General features: G+C 39.9%; 2 protein-coding genes across 3 annotated transcripts in view; both read right to left on the reverse strand.

The window, feature by feature from the left end:
* Window positions 1-6,120: 6,120 nt before the first annotated feature.
* LOC306819890 (multidrug and toxin extrusion protein 1-like) lies at window positions 6,121-14,973 on the reverse strand. The gene is made up of 16 exons (XM_079337505.1): window positions 14,604-14,973; window positions 13,188-13,289; window positions 13,008-13,076; window positions 12,615-12,763; window positions 12,110-12,152; window positions 11,906-11,950; window positions 11,700-11,797; window positions 10,820-10,917; window positions 10,172-10,353; window positions 9,908-10,016; window positions 8,772-8,847; window positions 7,883-7,952; window positions 7,659-7,791; window positions 7,453-7,547; window positions 7,294-7,357; window positions 6,121-7,212 (listed from the first exon to the last, which is right to left on the reverse strand). The coding sequence occupies exons 1-16, from the start codon at window positions 14,802-14,804 to the stop codon at window positions 6,971-6,973; spliced, it is 1,776 nt and encodes a 591-aa protein (XP_079193631.1). The 5' UTR covers window positions 14,805-14,973; the 3' UTR covers window positions 6,121-6,970.
* Window positions 14,974-16,682: 1,709 nt separating this feature from the next.
* The window catches only part of frmpd1a (FERM and PDZ domain containing 1a), a 40,211-nt gene continuing 32,160 nt past the window's right edge, over window positions 16,683-24,733 (reverse strand). For both annotated transcript variants that reach the window (XM_079337498.1, XM_079337499.1), the window contains 3 exons: window positions 24,426-24,570; window positions 23,002-24,333; window positions 16,683-21,953 (listed from right to left, as the gene is read on the reverse strand). In XM_079337498.1, coding sequence (XP_079193624.1) covers window positions 18,487-21,953; window positions 23,002-24,333; window positions 24,426-24,570 — 4,944 coding nt within the window. In that variant the 3' untranslated portion in view covers window positions 16,683-18,486. The remainder of the gene's footprint in view (window positions 21,954-23,001; window positions 24,334-24,425; window positions 24,571-24,733) is intronic.

Below are 24,733 nucleotides of genomic sequence, written 5' to 3' on the forward strand. Positions count from 1 at the left end.
TGGGTCCCCGATCAAGCATGGGAAAATATTTGAACTTTACAAGAAAGGCCTAAGATTGGAACCAAACCTTCTTGCTGTCAGGTAATAGTGCAAACCTGAATAACACCTTGCTGGTGTGATTTATTGAACATTTTTTAAATAAATTCCATATATTTGTTGCACAGGGATATTGAATGACATTTGCTACAGACTTGAAGATAATCAAATTAAGCAGGTACATACTGTAAACTGGGTGCATGTCTTTCATTCATTCATTGATTTTACTTGGTAGGCGTTTGTTTACCTGAGCAGAGCAGAAGGGAGTGCAGCACGAGGGCACCACTCTTTCATACTTTATTTGGTATGGGTCCAGCATGGTGACATACTTCTTTTCTCTTAGGTTTGGCAAAGAATATCCCATCTTTAGCAGTAGATAAGATATAAAACCAAAATCTAACATATATATGTAACTGCAGAATAATGACGTAAAGCATAAACTGTGTTGTATTTTTGTACTTATGTGGGAATATATAAATACATTTTTTTTTAAAACTTGCTGATGAAAAATATCACCACATAATTTCTTAAATTGTCTGAATGTACTGTATGAACACTAAAGAACATCTTACCAGTAAAGATTAAAATATCCCAATCAACAAGCTAATGTTCCTGTCTTCAAAGAGCACTTCTGTCCTTTCTTCATGGTTCTTCCTCTCAGCTCTCCTGGACTTTCGGGCAGCCCAATCACCTGTTCCCAGAAACAATACATAGAACAGCACCACTGCAACCACATCAGGGATGACAAGATTGATGGTGATTCTCAATCTTATCTTATCTATGGAGCACTTGTGTTGTCACAAGTCAAGAATATTTAAAACTGAGCATTTTACTCTGTGTTGTAAGGCCTCGGCAAACCACAATTACAAGACTGGATGGGTTTATTTAAATGTTGTGAGTCGATAGACACTCAGGTTACTCAAGTATGTTCAAAAACACTGTCAAAGTGGATTTTTCATAATTTGTCCCCAAAGTTAGAGTTCAAAGTTAGATAGATATTGCTAGAGAACTATTGTAATGTGGGGGTTCTTTCTGCTGTATAAATACAATACTGAAATCTCAAAATAGACTATGGAATTATTTTACAGTTTATTCAGCCGAGATCAGACAACAGCACCACGACACAATCTGTTGACAATATTGTTGACAAAGGGTTGATATACCCACGTTTCTTATATTCTGTTAGAAGGTACAACCCACAAATTTCTTACTTTTTGAGCACATCATTAAGGCTGCTTTGGTTCACAGGGGTGAAACTACATCATTAGTTTCTCATATTTTTGACCACTGAAGCTACAGACCTATTTCAGATCAGTGTGCGGGACCTTACTCCCAAAACCAGTTGTTGTGCTCAAATCAGATGTTCGTGGTTATCTCTACGAGCGCAATACAGCGGCAAGCAGTTTAGAATGATGGAGGAATGGGAGCGGTCTGCTGCTGACAGGCAGGTCTCGGCATCTGGGGCGGACTGGTGGTGTGCTCTTGTTTACCCATGGACACAGACATAGAGTCCGTTTGCTGCCAGGAACTGCTAAGATGCTAATTCCTTCTGGAAAAAATCTTGTAATCGGTTGAGAAAACAGCCCAATGTGTTGTAGACACTGTAAATACCCCCTTGTTTCAGTGGGAGTTGCCTGTGGTGCTATGCATTCTGGGAGTTGTTGTCTTTTATCCACATGAGCCAAGACAACACTTTCTGCCTATTCTTAGTGAAGAAGGCCCCAACTTCAAAATACATCTCAAACTTCTGCTACATATATGACCCAATGTCAATACAGAGTCATGTTTCAATAGATGAAGTATCCCTTTAACAGTATGGTAAACAGGTGTTGCGAGCATAATGGTTGGCTTCTACCCAAATACAGATCTGCATCTAAGGTTTAGTGACACAACATAAGGGTTACTAACAAGTCCCAGCCAGTCTGCCGTGGTGAAACTACAATTTTCAGAAAATGGACTACAAAAAGCTAATCTGAAAATATTTTCCTTCTGCCTTCTTATCTGTGAAATAATCCTAATAGAATTAAAATAAAGGACTATAAGCTTCCCGGATACTTCACTTTGAGGGTTTTACAACATCAGCATAATTTATAGTTCACCTGTTGGTTTAACATTTTTTTCAAAGTTATTCAAGGCATATTATTGCAGTTTTAACTTCAATGATCTACGTCCCTTTCCCTTTTCTTTTTTATCAACAATGTTTTGCATTACAAGTTCTCATATGAATCAACATCACATAACAGCAAATAATCACTACTCAAAACATTATACAAGACTGTATAAAAGCAGTGTTCTTCACGCACTGCACAAAAAGAATGAAAAAACAAAGAGAGTAACAAATTATAAATCAAATTTATATATAAAACAAATGCAGATTGTCTTCACATTCTCCTCCAACAGATCTCAGTTGATACAGGGTCATAGTTAGTTTTTGTAACAGTCAGATGCGTGAGTATAGACTGTAAACATGCTTGAGTCACTTTAAATGTGGCGGCCACTAGGAATTGTGGGGCGGCATTATCTCATCTCCTTTTTTGAAGGATGGAGTAAATCCTTTGCTAAAGGAGGTTGAAAAGGAAGCATCGACACACCTTTCCTTAACTTTTAGAGAATTCAAAAAGCTTTTATTATGGTCGCCACTTAAATGCTTCTAAGTCATTTTACTCAATTAGGAACTTCCCTAAACAAAAAATACAAATTGAATGCACCCCATAGAAAGTGGGTAATTAAACACAGATGAAACTAACGAAATGGGTGAGGACAATGATTGCAATCAACACTGTAACAATCAACATTAAAGACTGGTGAAGTAGTCTAGTCTGGATGTTAAGTATGCGTGGGCGAAGTTCTCGGTGGCTGTAAATGAGAGGGATGGGCAGAAGCGGGAGATGTTGCGTTGTTGGGAAAAGTCTGTTATGCAGATGTGTTTAATATGTTTGTTGAATGAGAAGGTTGGGTTGAATTTCTGTGATGCAGTCAATGACGATTAAGTGAGATGCTGGACTGATTACTTTGGTGGCAATGTGGAGCTGGATGTTGTGGGCAAAGCAGTGAAGCTGTAGTCTATGGCGGCAGATGATGTGACCAAGAGGGAGCATGTACATGAATAGAAGGGCTCCGAGAAGTGATCCTTGGGGAACACCTTGGGAAAGGGGAGCGGTGGGGGATTTACAGTGGTTTATGCTAATAAACTGGTGTCTGTTGGAAAGGTATGATGGATGGACCTGCCCTCCTTTGTGGGATGCTAAAAAATTGTTACTTTATGTTGTGCCCCCTGTCCCTGTGCCATGTCAAACACGACCCTCATGCCCTGATTCTGCTCTGGGACTCCTCCAACCAGCTTTCACGTGTGAACCTGCATATTCAATGCATACCTCGAGTTTGCATCACATACTGCCCAGATTTAAGTGCCATATTTTGCTGGTTTGGAAGGCATCTATTGCTTAAATGGTTGCGAACTTTGAATGCCACCAGCTTTTCATCCACTGAGACAGTAGGACTGGGCTATACAGTACTGGAAGCTGCTCTATCCACTAGTACCACACTGTCCTGATAGCTGCCAGCTTGTCTCACTCCTGTCTGCCAGCTCTTGTTTCCCGAATATCAAAACACAATACTCTGGAGAAAATGTGAAAAATCTCCAGGGGACATGGTGGCTTATAATACAGCCCTGTCTGTCTCTGTATCCTACAGGCTGGCTGTTGATTCATTACTCGACTTATAGAAGACAGCCAGGATGAGGAGCTCTAAATCCGCATCTAAATGAGAGTCGTCCAGCTCCTTCCAAGTCTGCCCCAAAATACATCTCCATTTAAGATTTGTCATTTCTAAAATAGTTTTCCATATACATTTGGGGGAAGACAAGCTCAAAAGCTGACTTGATGTCTGTGACAAGACGTCACTGCCATCCTGGTGGGCCCTGTCTTTATGTTTTCTGCAAATAAAAGGTTGTCTGACGAATATTGGAGGATGAGGACCTCTGTATGTTACAGTTTGTCAACAGACAAAACAAGGCAGTAAATGTCTCACTCATTAGTTTGCTCATCTGATGGTTCAGATTCAGAATTGAACTCAAGATAGTCAACATCCTCAGATACATCCTATATTAAGACTGGCAGCTATGTCCAGCGTAGTGCAGGGCACTGACGGACCACGGCGAGCATGGAGTAGGTTTCAATATTGACGATGGGTAATGTTATGTGAATTGAGGAGACGCAAGCGGCTCGACAGCTGTCGGTTGGCTACCCCTGCTCAATGTCATTGATCTGCCTTGATTTGTTCCAGGGGCCATTGTCATTCTTTTCGTGTTGCTTCTATTGACGAGACCTGACAGTGAGTATAGATTATTGTATGTAGCTGCAGAGTTTTTTTGCCCCTTCCAAAATACATAAAACTAACAATCTTTTTCTTTAAAATATTGATTACACTAATTAAGGCCAGCAGGAGTTTCATCCTAAAAAAAATACATAACATTAATCTCTAAAAAGTTTAGATTTGACACGCAAAATAACAGGAGGGTTAAACGTTGTCCAAATAATGTAAAAATGTTAAAGATTAGTTTAGGTAGAGATCATGGGGCACCATCAGAATTTCTCGTTCTCTGCTCCCGGCGTGCATCACCTGTCATTTGGAGGAATGGAAGAACAAATCAACCTTAAAGTGTCTTCCTCATCATCAGCTAAAGCATGATAATTAATTCCAGTGTTGCTCTCCACTTCTGACACTTCCTTCTTCTTCCTCCCCATCAGATTCCCCCTGGTCATCTTCTTCTTTCTTGTGCTCTCAAAAACCTTTGATACAGTGCAGCATCTTTTCATTGTTCTGCCTCTTAAATATGAAAATATCCAAATGTTAAGAGTTTTGTTGCCTTAGTTTTTTTTTTTTTTTTGTCAAAAAGGAGGGAAAAAATGTCAACGGTCCAAAAACCTCTTCAGCATAGCTGAATTGGGTGACCTATAGCTCCATCAACAATATAAGCTAAACATTTTTATAAGACGCTCATAATTCATTGTAGTAGTATTCATCATGAGGGGCATTTGCAAAAGTTATGATAAGGTACCATCCATTACAATAAAGAAATCCATATATTTTATTAAAAAACTTTTGAAAATGCTAAAACAAAGGTTAAGTACAATGAGCATTTATGTGTTTGTGGGATGCTAAAAATAACTATCCCTGCCCACAGATGGTTTTAGCCAAGACAATAAAGTCAACATGTTTGTATTAATCATTTATTTATTCACAATGAGAGATGACAATAAAGAGAAAGCTCATTACAAAAAGTAATTACAGTGTATTGTTGTCATGATTCATTAGTGTTACTGAGTTTTATACTTTGGTTACTCTCCTTGGTTACTAGCTGTAATATGCTGCTCATTAAAGTCATGAATGCTTTAAGAGTCATAAAAAAGAGTGGTGATTGTGTTGCTGCGAAACACAAGAACTATTAAAACAATTAAATGACGTCTCTTTTTATCTATACTATGTAGGTATAAATGATAATTAATTTACAAAAATTCTCTAAAGACCTGAATTAAAAATGAGTCATCTCATAGTTCTTCTGTGTTTGTCTTGCAAAAGGCCCTTGTTGAGTGTGTACAGACACTCAATATTCTAAGTTTATTGTAAGCCACACTATGGGACACAGATCTCATAATCTTTAGTTTGACAATGTGTGAGAAGTTAGCTGAAATCACTCGAGTGTACTCGAGTTCAGACAGTATTCCACTATAGACCAGTAGTTTTCCAAGTAGTGTGAGGCGCAATTGAAGCTTGGGAATAATTGTAGTGTTTCTCACTTAACGTGCAATTCAGGTATATTAATTGTTGCCAAGGTATTTTGGATCAGAAGACAAATAAATTAGTAGGTGATTGGTCTTTCTCACTCTGTACCTGGCATGTTGAGCTGACCAGACAGAGAAAAATAAAAGATGACAGCTGTAAAGTCTCTTTGAATCTATTTTACTATAGTACAATGTATCGTCTGTTATACAAGACTTTAAGTGTTCCTTTTTCGTTTAGTTTCTTGCTGCCAATGCATTCCTGCTTTCTCTTGGTTTTGCTGCGTCTTGTTGAGTCCATTTGCTTTGATCAAATAAACTTTGAATACACTTTGGTTTTAGAGAACAGGGCACCATTTCTGACTTATAGTGTACGTAAAGTAAATATATTAAGTCTAAAATGATACATCGCCAGAGAAAAGATGTGAACTCTAGTGGGCTGGGCTGAAAATGAATCCCACTCTGGCCCTGGGTACATAAATCAAACAAATCTCTGACCCTCCAATGGATGTGACATGTCACCATTACCTTCTTTACCTATAAATACAATCACATTGAAATCTATCAACTTTGAATTTTGTAAATCCGAAGTATGTACATTCTTTTCAAAAATGGTACACTTACAATTCTTTTTTTTTTTTTTAACTCACAAAAACAAGCATGGATCATTTTCTTCATTTAAGTTTTATTACCGTTAAGTGTTATGGGTCTTCTATCAATGAGCTGAACAAAATCCTGATCCTGAATCTTAGAACTTGAGCTTTTATGTGTTTTGGCTATCATTTAGACAAACACCTTTCTGATGCTACTCAAGATCTTGACAGAAAGAGAGCAACATAGTTATCCCACTACAGTCCTCTCTTTTTGAACTTGTTAATTCATTACATCACTGCAAGCCCATATTTTTTAAACCATAACTGAACTTAAACTAGCTCCTTATCAAATATTTGGCTCTCTCATGTTTAATTCAGCCTCAGTCACAGAGAAGCTATAAGGCCATTTACAGACTTTACAGCATTGATCCTCCTGTGGAATCAACCCAACTGGTATCCCTCTCACACTACGAGGTGAATCATACTCACACGTATGGAACATGAAGCTCACCTAATAGAGAACCAAACATTCTGAAGGCCAGTTTTAAAGAACTGACAGCTTCATTTCAGTAGCTTGGTGAGGAACTCAGTGGCGAACACTCCAACAACCAGGATGACCACCATGAGAAGCAATACTAAACCACGGCGTAAAACCAGTTGTGTTATGGACAGGACATCTCCCACTGTAGTGGTAATGGATTTATTCTGGTCTGGAAGATGCACCTCGGTTTCCTTGGTGTCGACCTCAGAATTCTCATAGATGGATTCAGCAGTACTGACCTCTGCCTGGTTGTGATTGGAGTCTGTGGGTTAGATGGAGAAACTTGAGTCACAACAAAATACTTTTACAAAGGATGATGTTCAGATTGTGCGTCAGAGCTTACGTGTACTTTCAATCCCAGTCATCTCTTTTTCTTCTTTGACCTGCACACCTGCTCTCACAAGAGCCTGATCACATCAATTTAAGACGTTTTATTTTTAAATGCATGTTGTGACAAACTTAAAAGAATAGTTTCGATTGCTCAAGGGCTGTTGGTACTCACCTCTTCAACAGCCTTCTTCCAATCCAGTCTGCACACTAATATGACGAAGAAGAGGGACTGCATGAACACGCAAACGACAAATCCTGTCCACAGACCTACACAAAAAAAGAAGGAAAGTTCTCAGCTTTTTCCGAATAAATACTGTAAGCAGGAGATAAGACAACCCACAGCAATACATTACCTGGACAGCTATAGTTTAGCCTTACCTATAATGCCCATTTTTGCTGCAAACATGAGCGACACACCGATTGGAAACCCAATGAAGTAGTATCCCACCAGGTTACAAAGAGCACCAATTAACTGTTTTCCTACACCGCGGAGAACACCTCCAGTCACGCCCTGAAATCCAACAGAGATCGGGTCAAGGGTCAGTTTACATTCTGTAGATCTTGTGTCTGATATCATGATGACTTAAAAACTATTTCCTCACCGCTACTGCATCAAAAACATGCATGAAACAAAATAGGATCATGACGTCAGCAACCCTCTGTATGATGTCTCTAAAAAAATATGCAGACAGAGATTAGGGTAGTGTAGTAGTACTTGGTCAAATCGGTCTCAAGACCAGTCTTGAGATAACTTTTTCAAGGTCTCAGTCTCTTCTTGGAAGTGAAAGCATTTTCACTCGGTCATGTCTCAGTCTCAGACCGGGCGGCCTCCAGATTTCAAATCAAGACCATCGCTGATAGGCTATTTTTCAACACCACTAATATAATTAGAAGAAAAAAAGCTTCTTTCTAAAAGAAGTAATAACTTCAATTCGTCTGTAGTTGAAGATTTTTCATTGATACTTATGGTCTTAGTCTTGTCTCATTCGGATTGCTCTGCTCTGTCTTGGTGTCGGTTAGTTTGGCCTTGATCACAACACTAGATTATAAAGAGATAATGAATTGTAAATTCTGTAATGACATTACTGGATACAAAAATGTCCACATGATCAATACATACAATCAACTGATAATAAAATAGAACTTCTCACTGGTTGAAATTAAAAAACAATGCAATTTGACATAAACTGCTAGATTTTGTGAAATTAAGCAATAAAAAAAAAAGTTTTAAGTATCTGCTGATGTCACTTTAAATTGGGAAAAGCTGTAACAACCTTATGTAATGACTCGTGTAGGTTACGTTTGCGTGTGTTTACTAATGTGGAACAAACGTGAGTGAGCATTGAACTTGGTGAACTCAGTTAATATATAAAAGTCTGAAGAACAATGCAAACCCGAATCTGTTATGTCATGTTGTCTGCCAATGAGCGCTGGTTAAACAACAGAATGAATCACTTAGAGAGTGTGAAGGCTCTTGTGTCTAAGACTTACTGCTCTGATGTGAAAATGTACCCGATGACGTTTCTGGTGATGCTTAGACCAGCTCCAATGAAACACGCAATTATGACTGCCGTGGTAACATAGAAGGAAACACAAACAAATACAAAGTATTCATTAATAGAAAATGTACCAAAAGCCTGATTTACATGGGATCATCTTAGAAAATGTTATTAATTCCAGCATAGAAACTTATTTGCTGCCAGAACAAAGGCACCCCCCCCCCCCCACACACACAAACACACACACACACCTTGACTACAGCCCCCTAGTATTTAAGTGAATATTCCAGAATTCTGAACACCAGGATTTTCTTCTTTTTTTTTTCATTGTTTTAATTCCCAAAGGAGGAAGTTTTTGTTAGGGCTCGTCTTAAATAAAATACATTTACAAATCGGGCTGATAATCTTGTTGTAAATCCCCCTTTTGGAATAATTTTAGCAGCTACACAAAGATAAATAACTAAATCTGCCTGATAAAAGCACAACAATATAGCGAGAATTTAATGATTTCTGTCTAAACAAGATACAGAACAACCTTTGGTGCGTTTATTTTCTAACAGGCAGGACCATTGTATAGTTGTCTTCAAAGGTTAAAGGGAAAAAAAGACAATCACAGACTGCTGCAGCTCCTTCAGAGGGCTTCCTACAGAGTACTCACAAACACTAAGGAAGTGAAGCAATTAACACTAAAATCACTGCATTGACTTCATGTGTGGCGAAGAATAGGTTTTAAATTGCTAATGACTTATTAATGAAACACCTCCAGGTCCTGAAACTCAATATACGATTGACTAACTTATATGCTTTGAAGCTTTCTGACCCCTGAGGTCTTCTGGGAGAGGTCTACTCCGTGTTCCCAGGATCAAAACCAAGGAAAGGGAAGCAGCTTTCAGTTTGTCTTACCCCCAACCTGAGGAGCAAGCTTCCTACATTCCTGAGATCTGCTTTAAGTACAGCCCATGTTCTTTATTCCATACCATCTTTTTTACTGCAGCTTTTAATAAACGCCATGCATTACTTCTTGAAAGTGACTTTGTTAATGCTTTGTGTATGATAACGATGATAGTTGGATAGTCTTTTTGTGAGAAGGTGTTCAATGTAACATGTGCCACATGTGTTGGTTCTTACAAGTACATATGATGGGGACTTTGGCGGACAGCTTAGCCTGCTCTACATCTCCCGCTCCAAGTGCATTCCCAACCCGCACACTGGCAGCACCAGCGAACCCCAATGGGAACTATGGGGAAAAAAAGACACATGATAACCTAAAATGAATTAAAGGTGCTGTTACCTGCCTATTAGGGCCATTGACAAAAACAGATGCACACAGGAGCGTTAAGTATTTACAGTTCTTTCACCATAAATGTAAGGGAAAACAGTTAGATGTTTTACCATGTAGGCTATAACAGCCAGCTCATAAACTATGGACTGGGCTCCAAGCTCGGCCTCACTAATCACTCCTGCGAGAAACCCTCCCATTTCAAACATCCACCACTCAAGGCACAGCATGAGCATACTGGGGATTGCCAGCTGGACAAATGGTCCCCACTCCTGCAGACAGTCCAGTGACCAACCTGTGGGTCAGAGTGGGATAGGTTATCGTTCCATTTTTCATTTCATGGAAGAGCAGTTGGTTGTTCTCACTACATCACGATACAGAAAAGAATACTAGAGGTAATTGTTTTTAGATGCCATGAAGTGGGCTTAACAATCTAAATGATTCACACAATATGTTAATGGTTAAGGTGATATCAGCCAAATTTGCTGAACTGCTGACATATTATACAACAGCCGTGGTACATACGACAAAAGCTTTTTCTCAGCCACCTGCGTCATTACCTGTTACCTCTCCTCTCCACCACATTACACAGTTAAAGTGAAACTAGTTTGTCAAACATTACACAAAGGGAACGTTGAATTGAAAGAGTCTGAAATTACTGGTTGGAGTAAAAGAATCAACACAGCTCAAATTAAATAGAGGATGTGATACGTTTAGATTAATTTTAATTTGAAGTCAATTAAAATCTGAAATTGACTAACCTCCCCATGTGGCCTTATGCAAGCCCCTCCAGCAGATGTAAACATACAAGACCACAGCTAGCAGGTACTGAGAGATAGCATTGGCGGCTGCAGATCCACTTTTAGCACACACAAAAGAGGCAGATTGGTGCAATGTATGAACAAGTTGCTACTATCTATAACACTAGGCCTGATGAACATGCATACTTGGCTGGTCATTAGATTCTGAACGACACTTTACTTCATCATAACAGTAATCAGTTTAATCAGATACTTGTTTCATTGATTTTAGACATCTAAACCAATGATATACCTCTTTGTATTAACAAATGCTAAATTTACTTTGCATGCAGGTGATACTATAGTATTCATCAGCAACAACACCTGCTGATTTCACTGCCACCTTGACACAAGGAGCTAAACATTATAGTCTAATGGATCCTGGGAAACACGCTCATACCAAATACATCCAAAACCAAAACATAGTATTTGTTTCCAATCATTCTCTCAGACCTGACCTTAAAATTTAAGATAAATGACACACCAAGTAAATTAAAAAATAGCACTTTAGAGCATCACCCTCAACCCAAAGCAAACACATATTTCCCTAAATGTACAGCAGTATATATGGAGCAATTGAAACACAGAATTATTTACCACTGTTAGTGACTTAATTAACACAAACATCTATTTTTAAAACACAAATAAAGAAACAATAACAAAGACACAGTCAATACTAACTAAAGCCCAAATATTCTCTTCATCAAAAATATCAGTAATAGAGGAAATATTACTGCCTAAGTTTATTTATTGTCTCAGCAGTGAGTTGTGTCTATTGTTATAATGATCCATCATTATATTTCATGACTAAATAATGACAAAAGGGATTTTAAAAACTCACGCAACGCCCATATCCAGGCAGTAGAGCAAGACGTAGTTAATGATGGCGTTGAAGATATTTCCAATTACTCCAGTTATAACCTGAGGCCATATAATTCCCTGTAAACCACAGAACAACCTGGAGTCAATACGTTACATCAGTGGTTATACCAATAACCATGGTGTCCAGTAGGTCACTTTAAAAACAGTGCGTCTGTTTTGCTGTACCTGATTCTGAAGATACCTCCCTTGCAGCTGGTACATAAAAGCAGCCTGAAGAAGAAACAAAAAAATTAATCCAAGACACGTGTACATCAAATTGTACTTGAGAGTATTAATCAAGCAAAAATGCATAAACCTCTCTGAAATCTGTTGGTATAATAACAATAAATATTTTTAATAAAAACAGGGTTGACAAGGTACCAAACTCACTGGCAGTGCAGGCATGAAGATCTTCACGTACAGTTGAGAGAGTCTTAATGCAAAAAGACAAGAAACAAAAATGCGTATGAAACTGTTAGCTATATTAGAAATCTCTATTTGGATATAATGAGGCTTGACTCATCCACTGGTCTTGGACTAAATTGGCAGCTTACCTAATTTATTGTGTCATTCAGGACAAAAGTAATGAACGGTGAGCTTTTCAATTTCACAATTAACTAAATAATTGTGGGAGCCATAACCTGACAATATGTGAGAAATGTGTCAATCACTTTATTATGATGAAAACATGCTGGATTTTGTCTAATACAGACTAACGTTTAGTAACTGTGAACAATTCATTATGTTGTTTAATTAAGATACAAATTGTCTCATTGAGTGGCTGTAGATGCTTAATCGTAACCCTTATTTACTTTCTATATCCTTTCCCAATATAATGTAATCAATAAATAATTTGCTAAAGCTGTTAGTTTTTTCCAGATTCTTCATTACAAACCTAGCAACCTCTGGGCTTTGCTTGACAGCAAGTAGTAGGGGTTCAGTGTTGATGAGGATGGCCCAGCAGGGGAAACAGGCCAATAACAGAATCAGAATCCCCCTCTGGAGAATCACACCAATACGCTTCAAGTTACCGCTCCCATAGGTCTGCGTGAAACATGTGGACAGACTCTTCAATAAACACAGTTGGAAAACACGCATTTCACAACCCACCCCCCCAAAAAAAAAACCCAAAAACAACGGTTGACCTGTCAAGAAAACTAACTTGATACAAAAGCTCATTGTGGAGTTGTTTTAAAGCAAACCGCAGGACAACCTGGGAACTAAGGTGGAACTGCTTTTGTATATGTAATATGAATAAAGTGAAAGAACATCTTCGGGTTAGGAGTACCTGAGATATGAGAGTATCACAAGTTAATGACAAGCCGGTGCCAATGGAAATACCAGTGACGTTCACAACCTGCAACCAAAATAACACGATTTAGGGAAAAATATAAAAACAGGATTTACACCCTATAAAAGCAGCCTGATATACATACAAAGACATATATAAGACTCACAAAAATCTCACCGCAATTGATAATGATACGCCTGCCAGTTCTGTTTTTCCCAGGTGACCACAGAACACAGTGCTGACGAAACTGATCATAAAAACCAGTAATTGGGATATGACCTGGAATACAGAAACAAACGGTAATCATAAGATGCATAAAGTTAAGACTAGGGCTCCATGGTGAAACAATCCTAATGGTGGATCATGATTGAAGTCGATATGTAAAGCTCAAAACAGGCTGATTGTGAAAGAGAGCACACACCCACTTAGTATTGAAAGACAATGGTCAAAGTGCTGGATAAAAAGTGCATGTTAGGATTACGTTTGTTGTGGACATGGGCGGCACAAATCGACAGAGAAGAAAACTCCCTTTCAAAGAACAACATCCTGTTTCCACTTAAGATTTTGGGGAGTCACAGTTTACCTGGGATTGCTTTATTTAATGATTGTAATTCATTGACTGTTGTAAGGCTTGAGTGTTTTAAAGATGAGGAGACCTATGCAAATAAATTGGCCTCTGGTGAAAGGATAACTGGAGGAAATAATAAGGCACCTAGTCAAAGATGAATAATAAAGTAATCATTAACCAAAACATGCTGAGCTCACTAACACACGTTCTGCAGCCCCTCCTGATGTCCTGTGTCCATTTCTTATGCAACTGTTTTGAACAAAAAGCAACTCTATGTGACAGCTGTCTCATTTGGAACAATATAAATTTATGGAACGAAAAAAACAATTTGGTCTACCTGTCTAAAACTAGGAACTGAAATACATGTACATTTTTTCAAACACATACTTTACATTCTGTTTATATGTTGCTTGCTATATTCTATTATTGTAATTATTTATAATAAATTACATTCTTGCCTGAGACACATTAATTACAATACTATGCAGAATATTATTATCAAAGAGTACAATTACAAATAAGATAGTTGTGATCAAGCATTATGAGGTTTTTCAGGAGCCCCAGGATGTTAAAGGTCCTTAAGGCTTCCAACTGTGTAAAAAAAAAAGAAAAATAAAGGAATAATAATAATAAAGGGATAATTTTGTGTGGCACAACTTTCCACTGCACTGACAGCACACATAGTATGATAGTCAAGGTTCTTTTAGGAGTCACCTAATCTAAAACCTCTTCAGTCTATAATTTATCCTGCTTCTAATGTATTTTAGTTCATGCTGAGGCCACATACCACACCATTTATTACACATTATTTTTAGTGTGCTTTATATGATTATTACAAAATATTAACATGGGCATACACTTATACACAGAGCGGGGGAAACATGAATAGCCTCAGACATTTAAATACAAATTGTCATTTAAAAATCAGTTGACGTCACTGTTTCTAAGTCCAACTGCCCATTTTACATCTGTTACCATTCACACTGCACACATAGTGGTCTACAGTAAACGTGTTTCAGTCTTACCACTGGTCCCGCGAGTTTGAAAAGTTGCACGAGCTCATTGTGGTACACAGGCGGGATGAAGCCTCTCGTGCGCTTCAGACAGGAGCCGTAGCCTTTAGTGGAGCTCTGAACAGAGGAAGCCTCTTCACAAGCTTTTAAATCTTCCTTTGTTTCCGCTATAGGTTTAATTTGTGTTTTATCAGAGCCCTCCATGGTAGACATGTTCTAAGCAAACTGCCAGGATTGACAGCTGTAACTATCCCTTCCTGACAGTGTCAATGACTGAAGGGTTAGGCACAACGCGTTTTAAAGATCCAACTTGAAGCGAGTCAGAGGGGTGAGCGCACGTGCTACAGTAGTGTCCTGCAAAGCCAACCACTTCCCGCAGTTTTGGGGCGTCACTGGCTGCTATCGACCTATAAGCTTGCGTTCAAGTGCCCGTTATGTGTACAGTTTAGTTCTACCGTTTTGAGACAGCTGTTCTCAATTTGAAGGTCCTATGAGAACTTTCTAGCTGGTTATCGATGAAATAAATACTTAGTGTTGATGTTTAATGCTTTAGACCCACAGCCCTAACTCAGAATCAGAAATCCTTTATCTATTCCTGGGGAGAAATTGGGTCGTTACTGTTTCTCCTAGACAATTCAGCATCAGCAAATATAGGAATAGCTATATATACAGAATAAAATAAGAAACTTTTTCACAAACTTTTCCTGCAGGGCCCTCTTTGGCAGATGAAAATTCTGGTCTGGTGTATTCATTTTTTTTTTTTTTTACCTAACAGTCCTCTCACAAAATTGACCATGCTTTGCTAGCAGTGTGGTGTGCATTAATTTTGTAAATAATACTTTGCAATAACATTAATCATTCATGATGTGGATCAAATCATACACATTTAAAATGAATAAAGAACCAGAATAAATGTGTGAACAATCAGAGCCTGTGTAGACTTGAATGGCAAAGATGGAGCCTTTACTTTAGTCACAATTATCAAATAAAAGAAATTAATCAGATTAGGGCAAAAGAACATTGCAATAAAGTAAGAAAGAGAGAAAATAATACATTCTTACAAACAAAACAGATAATATTCTAATAAGTAAAATAAAACACCTAATACAATACGTCAAGGTATAGGAGCCTTGTGAGTGTGCAAACTGTTCATTTGGCTCAGGGTAACATCATAACCCTGAGGAGAGGGTCCACAATGGACTGTGTTGTCTAAAAAAACATTTCAATATTTCAATTTGCCGGAGGTCAGAGAAAGAGTTACTTTCTCCAATTTTTACCAAATAGGACATATGCAGGTCTTGTACAGAAACTTGCATTTACGCATCTGACTGCAGAACCTTGCTTTGGGGCCAAGTCTGAATTTCTTTCATTAACCCTAGCTGAAGCCTTGCATTTCAGATGGTGAAGTGAGACTTAGGCTACATGTCTTCCAGTTAAAACCCAATACATGAAGCTTCTTCACTGTATTCATGTCACTTCCAGTTTTTTTTTACTGTGTAGTATGTGATGCAACAGAAGATATATTTTTACGCACTATATCACTCTTTAGTTACGCTCTGTGAATAAACATGGTTCACCACTTTGTAGCTAAATTGCTTCTTCTCAAACCTTCCACTCCTAAACAATAGCACTTACCAAAAACTGACCGGGACAGATCAGTCATTATGACCCAACTTGAGGTTATTGAACTCTTTTTGACCCATTCCATGTTTTGCCTTTGTGCTGGTTTTAATGCACTCTATCAAACTTATGCATGTGTATATTAGTAGATACCTTACGCTAGATGAATAGTAAGCACACTTAAAAGGAAATCAGTTTAAGTGTCATCTTTTTTTAAAACACATGCAAACAGAGCAGAGCTTTGAGTATAATTTGTACAAGTGCATTGTCACTTCTGTTTGTATGTAAGCCTACTTTGTACTATATACTGTACTTATTGTACTATATATGTTGTCACCCCAGTATTATTTGAAGAGTAAAGACTTTCTGGTATTGCTAATAAAAACAGATATCTCAAATGAACTGAAACTTCTCCGTTTAGTTCATTTAGGGCATTTTGATTTGGGCAAAGAATGTACAAGGAGTCTTCTTGACGTACTTTTAATGGTGGGAGTTGAGCATTACAAAGCAAGAGCAGACGTCATCATTCAGTCATTCACAGATAAAATCCCTGATGAAATGACAATGCATTGTATGGCTTATTAGCATGCTTTGTGAGCACAGATGATAAAAAAAAAAAAAGTTTTGCATCCTTCGTTTGGGGGACAGTTTTATTATTGAGGTCCAAAGTAAATCAGTTTTCAACAGAAACATGGGACAAATAATACAGAAATCATATTCTGTAATAACCACAGAGAACAAAACAGGACAGGTAAATGATAAAGTGGATCAATGCCATTATAAATATATATATATATATATATACATGTATATATATAGAAATACTGTTTGCATAAATTGTGTTCCCAGTAAAGCAGTGGTGAAAGCTTTAAACTCTCCAGTGAACATGCAGTTCCAGTGAGCACAAACTCTTTTAACTTCAACAAACATTACAAGTGAAAATGCCGTATCACACAGCTTATTCACAATTAACTTTACGGAATCTGTGTTGTCGTTTAGTGACAAATGTGTTGAGTTTAAGGAACTGCAATGATAGGCTGTCAACGGATGACTGGGTCAGTTCAGTGATGTTTCCTGAGACCCCTCCCACTTATCGTGCCAGTCAAAAGCTGATAATGCACACACAGATGGCCAACAGTGCTACATATTGTAAACCGTCACTGCCAAGGCTATCTGTGCCTGTGATCATTCATTGGTTTTTTCACTACTTATAGTCATAACTGGAAGAAATAATGCACTTAGTGTTGACACCCATCTCACCATGCACTGGAGGATTCTGTGTTTCAACTGGAGGTGGAGAAAGAGAGTGTTTAACAAATTACAAAATCTAACAAATGTATGTCTCAAAATAAGTATGACCAAATTTGTGTGCAAAATGACAAAAAAGTTGAATGTGCAAAGATCTGTACTTCATCTGAACTGTTTCATAAACTCACATACTGCGCCAATATCAGCATTCTGCTACTGGATTTATAAAACAGCAAACACACCTTCAGTCTTGATTTGAGTGGTTTCAGTTAAATCATTCCTCACTCAAGTTTTTGGTTTTTGTAAACAGTAACATTCAAGGAACTCCTCTCTGACACCCTCACAAATGTAAAGACATGCAGGCAACAGTTAACTGCAGAGTTTCTTATCTTTACATGGTCAGCCAGTCCAGAAAGGCCTGTGTATGAATGGAATCAAATACTGATTCATACTGTGTATTTGATGTTGTGTGCTTGTGTATGTGTGAATACGGCCCACGGCTCTCACACACCACCACTATACTTAAAGCTTTGCCTGTAAACATTTCCAAATGTCTTCCTTCTTCCTTGCTTGCTCACTGTATGGACTCATTAATCAAATTAAATAAACATAATAAATAACATAGAATACATTCAAGTACAGCAGTTCCTCAATACTGTAATGCAAGCAGGTTCTGCTTTTGCAGTTTGCACCACTATGAAGTCCAGGTGTTGGCTGACTGTTTAGTTTGTTGGCTGCAGTACGTGCACAGCATATAGTCAACAACCACATGCACCTCGACAATCTCAAACTGGCTCTACTGTATGATGTTGATAGTTTTGTGACCATTTGAGCTCTCATCGAGCTCAGCGACACAAATGTGTTTCTGGGGAAACCTCACCTTTTGCTCAACTGCTCAGTCTGAACATGTAAGACACTTTGCCCACATGTGCAGCAACTTCGGTCTCAATGTTATTCCCTTGTAGTGAGGTCAGACACCACATGTTGACGTAATGTCAGTGTCAAGCTTTCAGAAGGTTTGGTTCTCTCATAGAGCAGTGAGGGTGCGGAACAGCTGAGTGAGGCAGAAAACAGAGGCGGTGAGCGCGGTGCACTGTTTGGCTAGCAGCTTGGTGCTCAGGTCTTGGCAGCTGCGTTTGCTGCTGGCTCGCTCTGCTGCAAGACAGAAGTCTCGAAATGAGCGGGCAACATCCACCAGACCTGCAACTGCCTCTGCATTCCTCCGGTCACACCTGTCGCAGCCTGAGAACCAGAGGCATATACCTGCCAACTCCACCAGGGTCCTGAAACTGTTAGCAAGGGAGTACAGCATTTCCTCTGGACTCTGTCCAATCCCTACCACCTTCTGGCAGCCTGACATCAGTCTCCGAGCCTCTACTTGGAGAACACGCTTGTTCTCTGTAAAATGGGCGGGGCACGTGTCCCTTGGATGGCGACCCCCATATCCTCCCACTGATCGGTCAACACCAGTACTTTCCAGGATGGTTAAGAGCTGATCCACATCTATACGGAGTACTTGGAAACCAGCTGGGGGTTCTGGGTAGCGCTGCTGACCCAGCCGACTAATGGTGTCCTTTTGTGTTTGAGACAAGAAACGTTCCGAGCTGTCAGACAGTGGTGAGAGGAGGGGGCTGAGCTCTGAGGTTGAGGAAGAGAAAAGGATGGAGCGCGGGAAAGAGGGAGAGATGGTGGACGATGTAGAGAGAACAGAGTGAATAGGTGATGAAGTCATGAGAGGAAGCCCCACTCCAGAAGTCTGTGTCACACCGCTGCTCTGAGTACGACAGGAGAACTCATAGACAGTCAGCTCTTCATCAAAGCCCTCCCCACTACTGAAGCAGTTTGTATAAACTGTAGGGCAACCGCAGGCATCCAGAGGCATCTGCACTTCTTCCATAACTGTCTCACATCCAGACACTAGCACAGACCCGCAGCCAAACTCAGACTTAAAGGGAGGGGCATTGCCCACCTCCATTTGGGGTTTTGTCTGTAGTGAATCCTCACAGATTGTGAACACCCTGCAACCTGAATTAAGTGTTTTCGGTGAGTCTGAATTCTGCCCAGTGGGCCTACATAGACCCATCAAAGGCCTGTCGCTACTGGTCCGTCTTAATTTCTGTGACTGACTATGAAAAGGGATACCAGGCCCATTTAGATTCTGTGTGGTGACAACTATCGGAGGAAAGATAGAAGGTACAGCATCTTTTATTGGTCCAGGAATGTCCGCCTTTACGCCTAAAGAGTCTCTCTGAAAGTTGTTCACTATGGACAAAGGAGGCTCTGTTATTGGTCCTGGTGCGTTATTGATAGGTCCTGTGTACAGTAGCTGATTTCGGTGATGGGACTTAGGCTCAGTCTGGACCGGCAAGGGAGAGCTTACTTCCGTCACCTTTGACCCAGAATGAAAACCCTTTGCAGCAGCTGTTTCTACAAAACAGTCTCTGTCCACCTCTGATCCTGTAACAGTCGTATCTGAACCATCTGATCCTACTGAATCCACGGACTTAGATAGGCTCAGTTCAGAATCCACGGTTTGCGTGACGTCATGAACATCTGTAACTTTGATGGTTATCTCGACATCATCCTTGCTTCTGTCTTCAGCAGGACTTTGACGCACATTGCCAACCCCAGCCTGGTTGAGGGTATCCTGGGAGCGTGATAAATAAAGGGGCAGCTGTTGAATCTTTCCTCTAAGCGTGGATGCAGATAAGCGACCCATTATGCTAGGAGAACATGGCTGAAAGAGGAAGTGTGTTGGAGAGGGAGGCTCTTTGGATAGATCATGGAATGTGCCTGTGTACGCTTGGACTAAGCAAGGACTTGCTAAACTACCTTTGACTTCAGTTCTGGGAATCGCAGAATCACTTGGTTTGTCTACACTTTGATTTGAGCATGACAAACCCTCGTGTGAACTATCACTTTTCATTATGGTATCTGAGTTAAATGAAGGAGAAGTGACACTTGTCGCAGCTCCAAGCTTTGCCGTGATAGAGTTTATAGTATGAGTAAAACCAGAATGAACTGAATTCATATTTGCATGAGCTTCAGTTTTTGTAGGAGACTTGATAGTTGTTGATGTTGAATTAGCAGTGATGCAATGCTTTGTATCTGTGGCCCAGCCTTCCTTTTGGCCACTTGAAAGAGAATTTAAGGAATTACTGACCTCATCATCATCGAAAACATTGTCTGAATTGGTGCTGTCAGTTATTTCATCGCTAATAGTCATAGTAGGACTAACACCACTTAGGGCCTCTTCCTCATTAACACTGGTGGTGACTCCTAAATGCAATTGTGCTTTGTTCACATGGTTTTGTTTGCCAAGTGGCAGCTCAGCATAACTAGTTACAGATGTTTTGGTTAAGGTTCTCCTGATCTCGCTGCCCCCCTCGTCCTTTATCAAACAGTCCCTTGGTGCTTTTTGATGCACTGGTATTGGAGGTAGAGGGGATGATGGTGGAGGTGGTGGTGGAGAGTATGGTGGAGGGTTTGACTTTTCGTGCATGCTGTCAAATAAATGTTCATCCAAATATGAATTCTGCTGCGGGGTGATCAGAGGGCCAACTAAATGGCCATTACTACTCTTTTTATTTACGCCTATGGAACGTTTAGGCAGGTTGTTAGCCTCTGGCTGCTTCACACTAGCTATGAGAGGTCTCTTTGAACTTGATGAGCTCTCACTGAGCCCGGTTTTCTTCTCATCTTCCCTCTTCATTTCTTCTTTGTGGATTTCTGGTAAAAACATATGATGGGCGAAAGGCCCATTTTCTGAAACAATGGTTGCCTCCTCCTTTTCTCCCTCCTCTTTCTTCTTGCCCATCTCACCCTGTCCCTCTCCCTCCTCCTTGCCGTCACCCCTACGATCAGCACTTTCCTTACCATCTGGATCCACCCGGCAGCGGACAACGCTTATTGTAGGAGATGCTGCCTTCAACAGATCTGTGACCGATTTGGATTCCATCGCATCAGGTTCCATCTCCATTTCTTGATTTCTGGATCTGGAGGGGGCATGTGGTTCTCTTGTCTGGTCATTAGTATCGAAAACACAAGGCGAGCTAGGTCTCTGCAAACGTTGTTTGGACAAGATGGGTTTTAATTCAAGCAGAGCTGGTTCCCCTTCAGAGTGAGTCAAGGAGGAAACTGTAGGACTAGGGTTCTGGGTTTGTTTGGAAGGTTCAGGATCTGAACTTAAAATCTGTGCTTCATTGTTTTCTGATGGAAGGTTTTCGTTAATCTTGCTAGAGATCTTGTCCTGTCTTGATCCTGGGTCATGCTCTGGGTATGACACTGTAGAGGTGTAATCAGTTTCCATGAAGGAACGGCGTTTACGTGATCGTTTCCTGAGCTGGAACAATGTTTCTCCTCCTCCTCCTTCCTCATCTTCACCTTGTCTATCTTCCTCTTCTTCTTCATCTTTGTCTGTTTCAGTGACAGACACTCCAATGTCACTGAGACTGAGCGTACTGAGAAAGTCCAGTTTCATTTCTGTGCAAATATCTGAAAAAACAAAACAAAAAACATCTCAGCCAAAGTTTCATTGTAAACACACTGACAAAAATCGCTTTAATTTAAAAAAAACAAGCTATGTCCCTATTGGTACCAAGGAGGACATTTCTTGTGGATGAAGGGGTATGAAACTTTTCATAATCCTGACGTCTTCTCAAATTACTGATTACTTTTCTTTCCGGTTAAAATAGTTAATATTTTCCTCACATAAAAGGCACTGTGAGACAACACTAAAGCTGTGCTCAGTGAATCAGCAAAATATGCCGTAGAGACAACAATACAACATCTGCAATTGTTAAAGTTTGACCAAAGATGGGCGATTTCTGTCTGTGTTGATGTTATCTTTGTACGTAGTCTTTACTGACAAAAAAAACCAACAACATCCTTCTTTAATTTAAATGTCGAATAATTCAAATACAAATATCAAGTAACTATGCAGAAAGATAAGATTCTCTGATCGTGAATCTTCACCTTTACATTTGAGATCTTCACCAAGGAATCTAAAAGGAACCTAATAAAGCAAACTCATTTTTAAGCAGTCATAGTACATTAATAATGTTCTAAAATAGTACTAGATTTTTAGCTTTATCTGATCAAGAAAACTCAGAAATTTGAATTTTATTTCTGTGCTCGTATTGTATGATTGGTGGTGGCTGTTGCAGGCACAGAGATGCTGCTAATTATGATTACGTTTTATGAATATGTTTGGCCAAGTTCACAGAATAAATAACACTTTTAAGTTTATTTTTGAGGGAAAGAAAATATTTTTTTGGGTAAGAGTTTCATGAAGTCGTCACATTGATATAATTGTATTTTTTACAATGGATTTCATAGTAAATCTAAAACTGTGGTCAGCAGTCTGTCTACTGATTTCCTGGTTCTAATCCTGCATTGCTTTTTAATACACTGCTATGCTTCTTTTGTGGAGTATAAACTTTCAACAGTAGATGGCAGTAAAGCCAAAATTAACAAACGGTCCATTTGAACTGAAAAAACCCCCATTATGGTCAGCCCAAGACTAAGAAAATATCTCCTCTACCTCTCGGCAGGGCCCCTAATGTGGGATCTTCAGGGGAGGTGAAGCGATCTCTTGCATCAAAGAACTCCTCATCGGAGCTGCTGTCTCCAAAGCCAGGGGGAGGCTGAAGGATGGGAGCGGACTCCAAGTCGACCCCCTGAGCAGGGTCTCCCTCCACCACCTTACCATCTTCTGCCTCATTATGACTTACTGGGTGGGGGAGGCTGCGAGCGCTGTCAGGGGTGATGTTAGAGCACAGTTTGTAGTAGCAGCGGGCATCGCTCTGGTCAAAGTTAAACACAAATTCCATTTTGGAGGAGGGGGAGGACGGGGAAGGGGCAAGTGGAAGTTCTTTATAACAACCCTCTCCGCTTACACTTCCACCTTCACCAGCTCTCCTCACACATTCATTCATTTCTTTTGACATCTTTATCCTCCTCCTCCTCAGCTCCTCCTCTTCATCTTCTTCCTCGCTGGCCTCTGGAGGGCTCGGCAAAAAGTCCACAAGGCGGGAGAGCTCAGCGAAACACAGAGAGCCGTCACTTGAATAAGGGTTGTCGATACATTTTTGGACATAGTGAAGGCTTGGTAGGGGGGAGGCAGGTGCGAGGAGCTGGGGATCAGCTCCATCACCTGACCTCCTGTATCCTCCTTCTCTGTGTGGAGTTGTGAGGTGGACGAGTGGATGAGAGTGGGCTGGTGGAGGGGCAAGCAAATGAGACTGAGAGTTTCCATGTGAGTAGTGATGTAACAGAAAGGGAGCCTGGGTTTGACCATGAGCACTGGGATTAATGGTGGAAGAAGAACATGACAATAAATCATCTTCCTCCAAAGCATCAAGCGAGTCGCTGGACGGGCTGGTGAGTACACGAGAGTCAGAGTGACAAGAATCTGATGCTTCTGATACAGGAGGCTGCTCATCTGCTGCTCCCATCTCTAGCCCATCTCCCATCTTATTTGCTCCCCTAATTTTTTTCTGCTTTCCCCCATAATCATTAATTATCTCTATCTGTATTTGCAAATTATCCCTTCCTATCACTCCCTTTGTCTCCTCCTTGAGCTCGGTATCTTCCTTCGTAGCCACTTGGTTTTTATCAAGCGGACCTTCCTTTTCTGTGTCAGCATCCTTCTCTTCTTTTTCTTTTTCCTTCTTATCCCCCCAAGGTTTATCTCTGTTTTCATTGCTTTCTTTGTTTTTCCTCCTCTCCCTGGCTTTTCTCTTTCTTCCGTCTGGATCTGATGCGGATCTGACACGAGGGCAGGGCTTGTCGTCTCGAGACAGCTGGGTCACCAGTGGATCCATGTCCAAGTCAGACGAGTTATCTGAGTCACTGCCACAGCGGGACACATAACCTGTGAAGATACACCAAAGTGAAAAAAGGAACTTTTGAATATGGGACTTTTTATCGTAGTTTAATGGGAAGTGATTGGTTTTGTTTTTGTACCTTCCTCAGCAGACACTTTGTGCTTTCTTGAGTCATCAAGCCAGGGAAAGATGTTCAAATTGGGGTCCACAAATACTCGGCAATACCCTGCTATTAGGCAGGACATATCTTTGGCCGCCACTGACTCCAATAGCAACGTGATGGGCTTTGAAAGAGAGATGACATAAGATGTGAGCGAATTAAAAAAATAAATAAATGTCAGCAGTTGGAAATCATTCCACTGAGGAAAAAGTTGATGTTCTTCTTTAAAGGTAAAAAAAATAAATCCTTGTACTGCTATAATGAAAAGTTCTGTAAAGGTGAATGCT

This window comes from Symphodus melops, assembly GCF_947650265.1.
Source record: "Symphodus melops genome assembly, chromosome: 2".
Taxonomy (NCBI): Eukaryota; Metazoa; Chordata; class Actinopteri; order Labriformes; family Labridae; genus Symphodus; species Symphodus melops.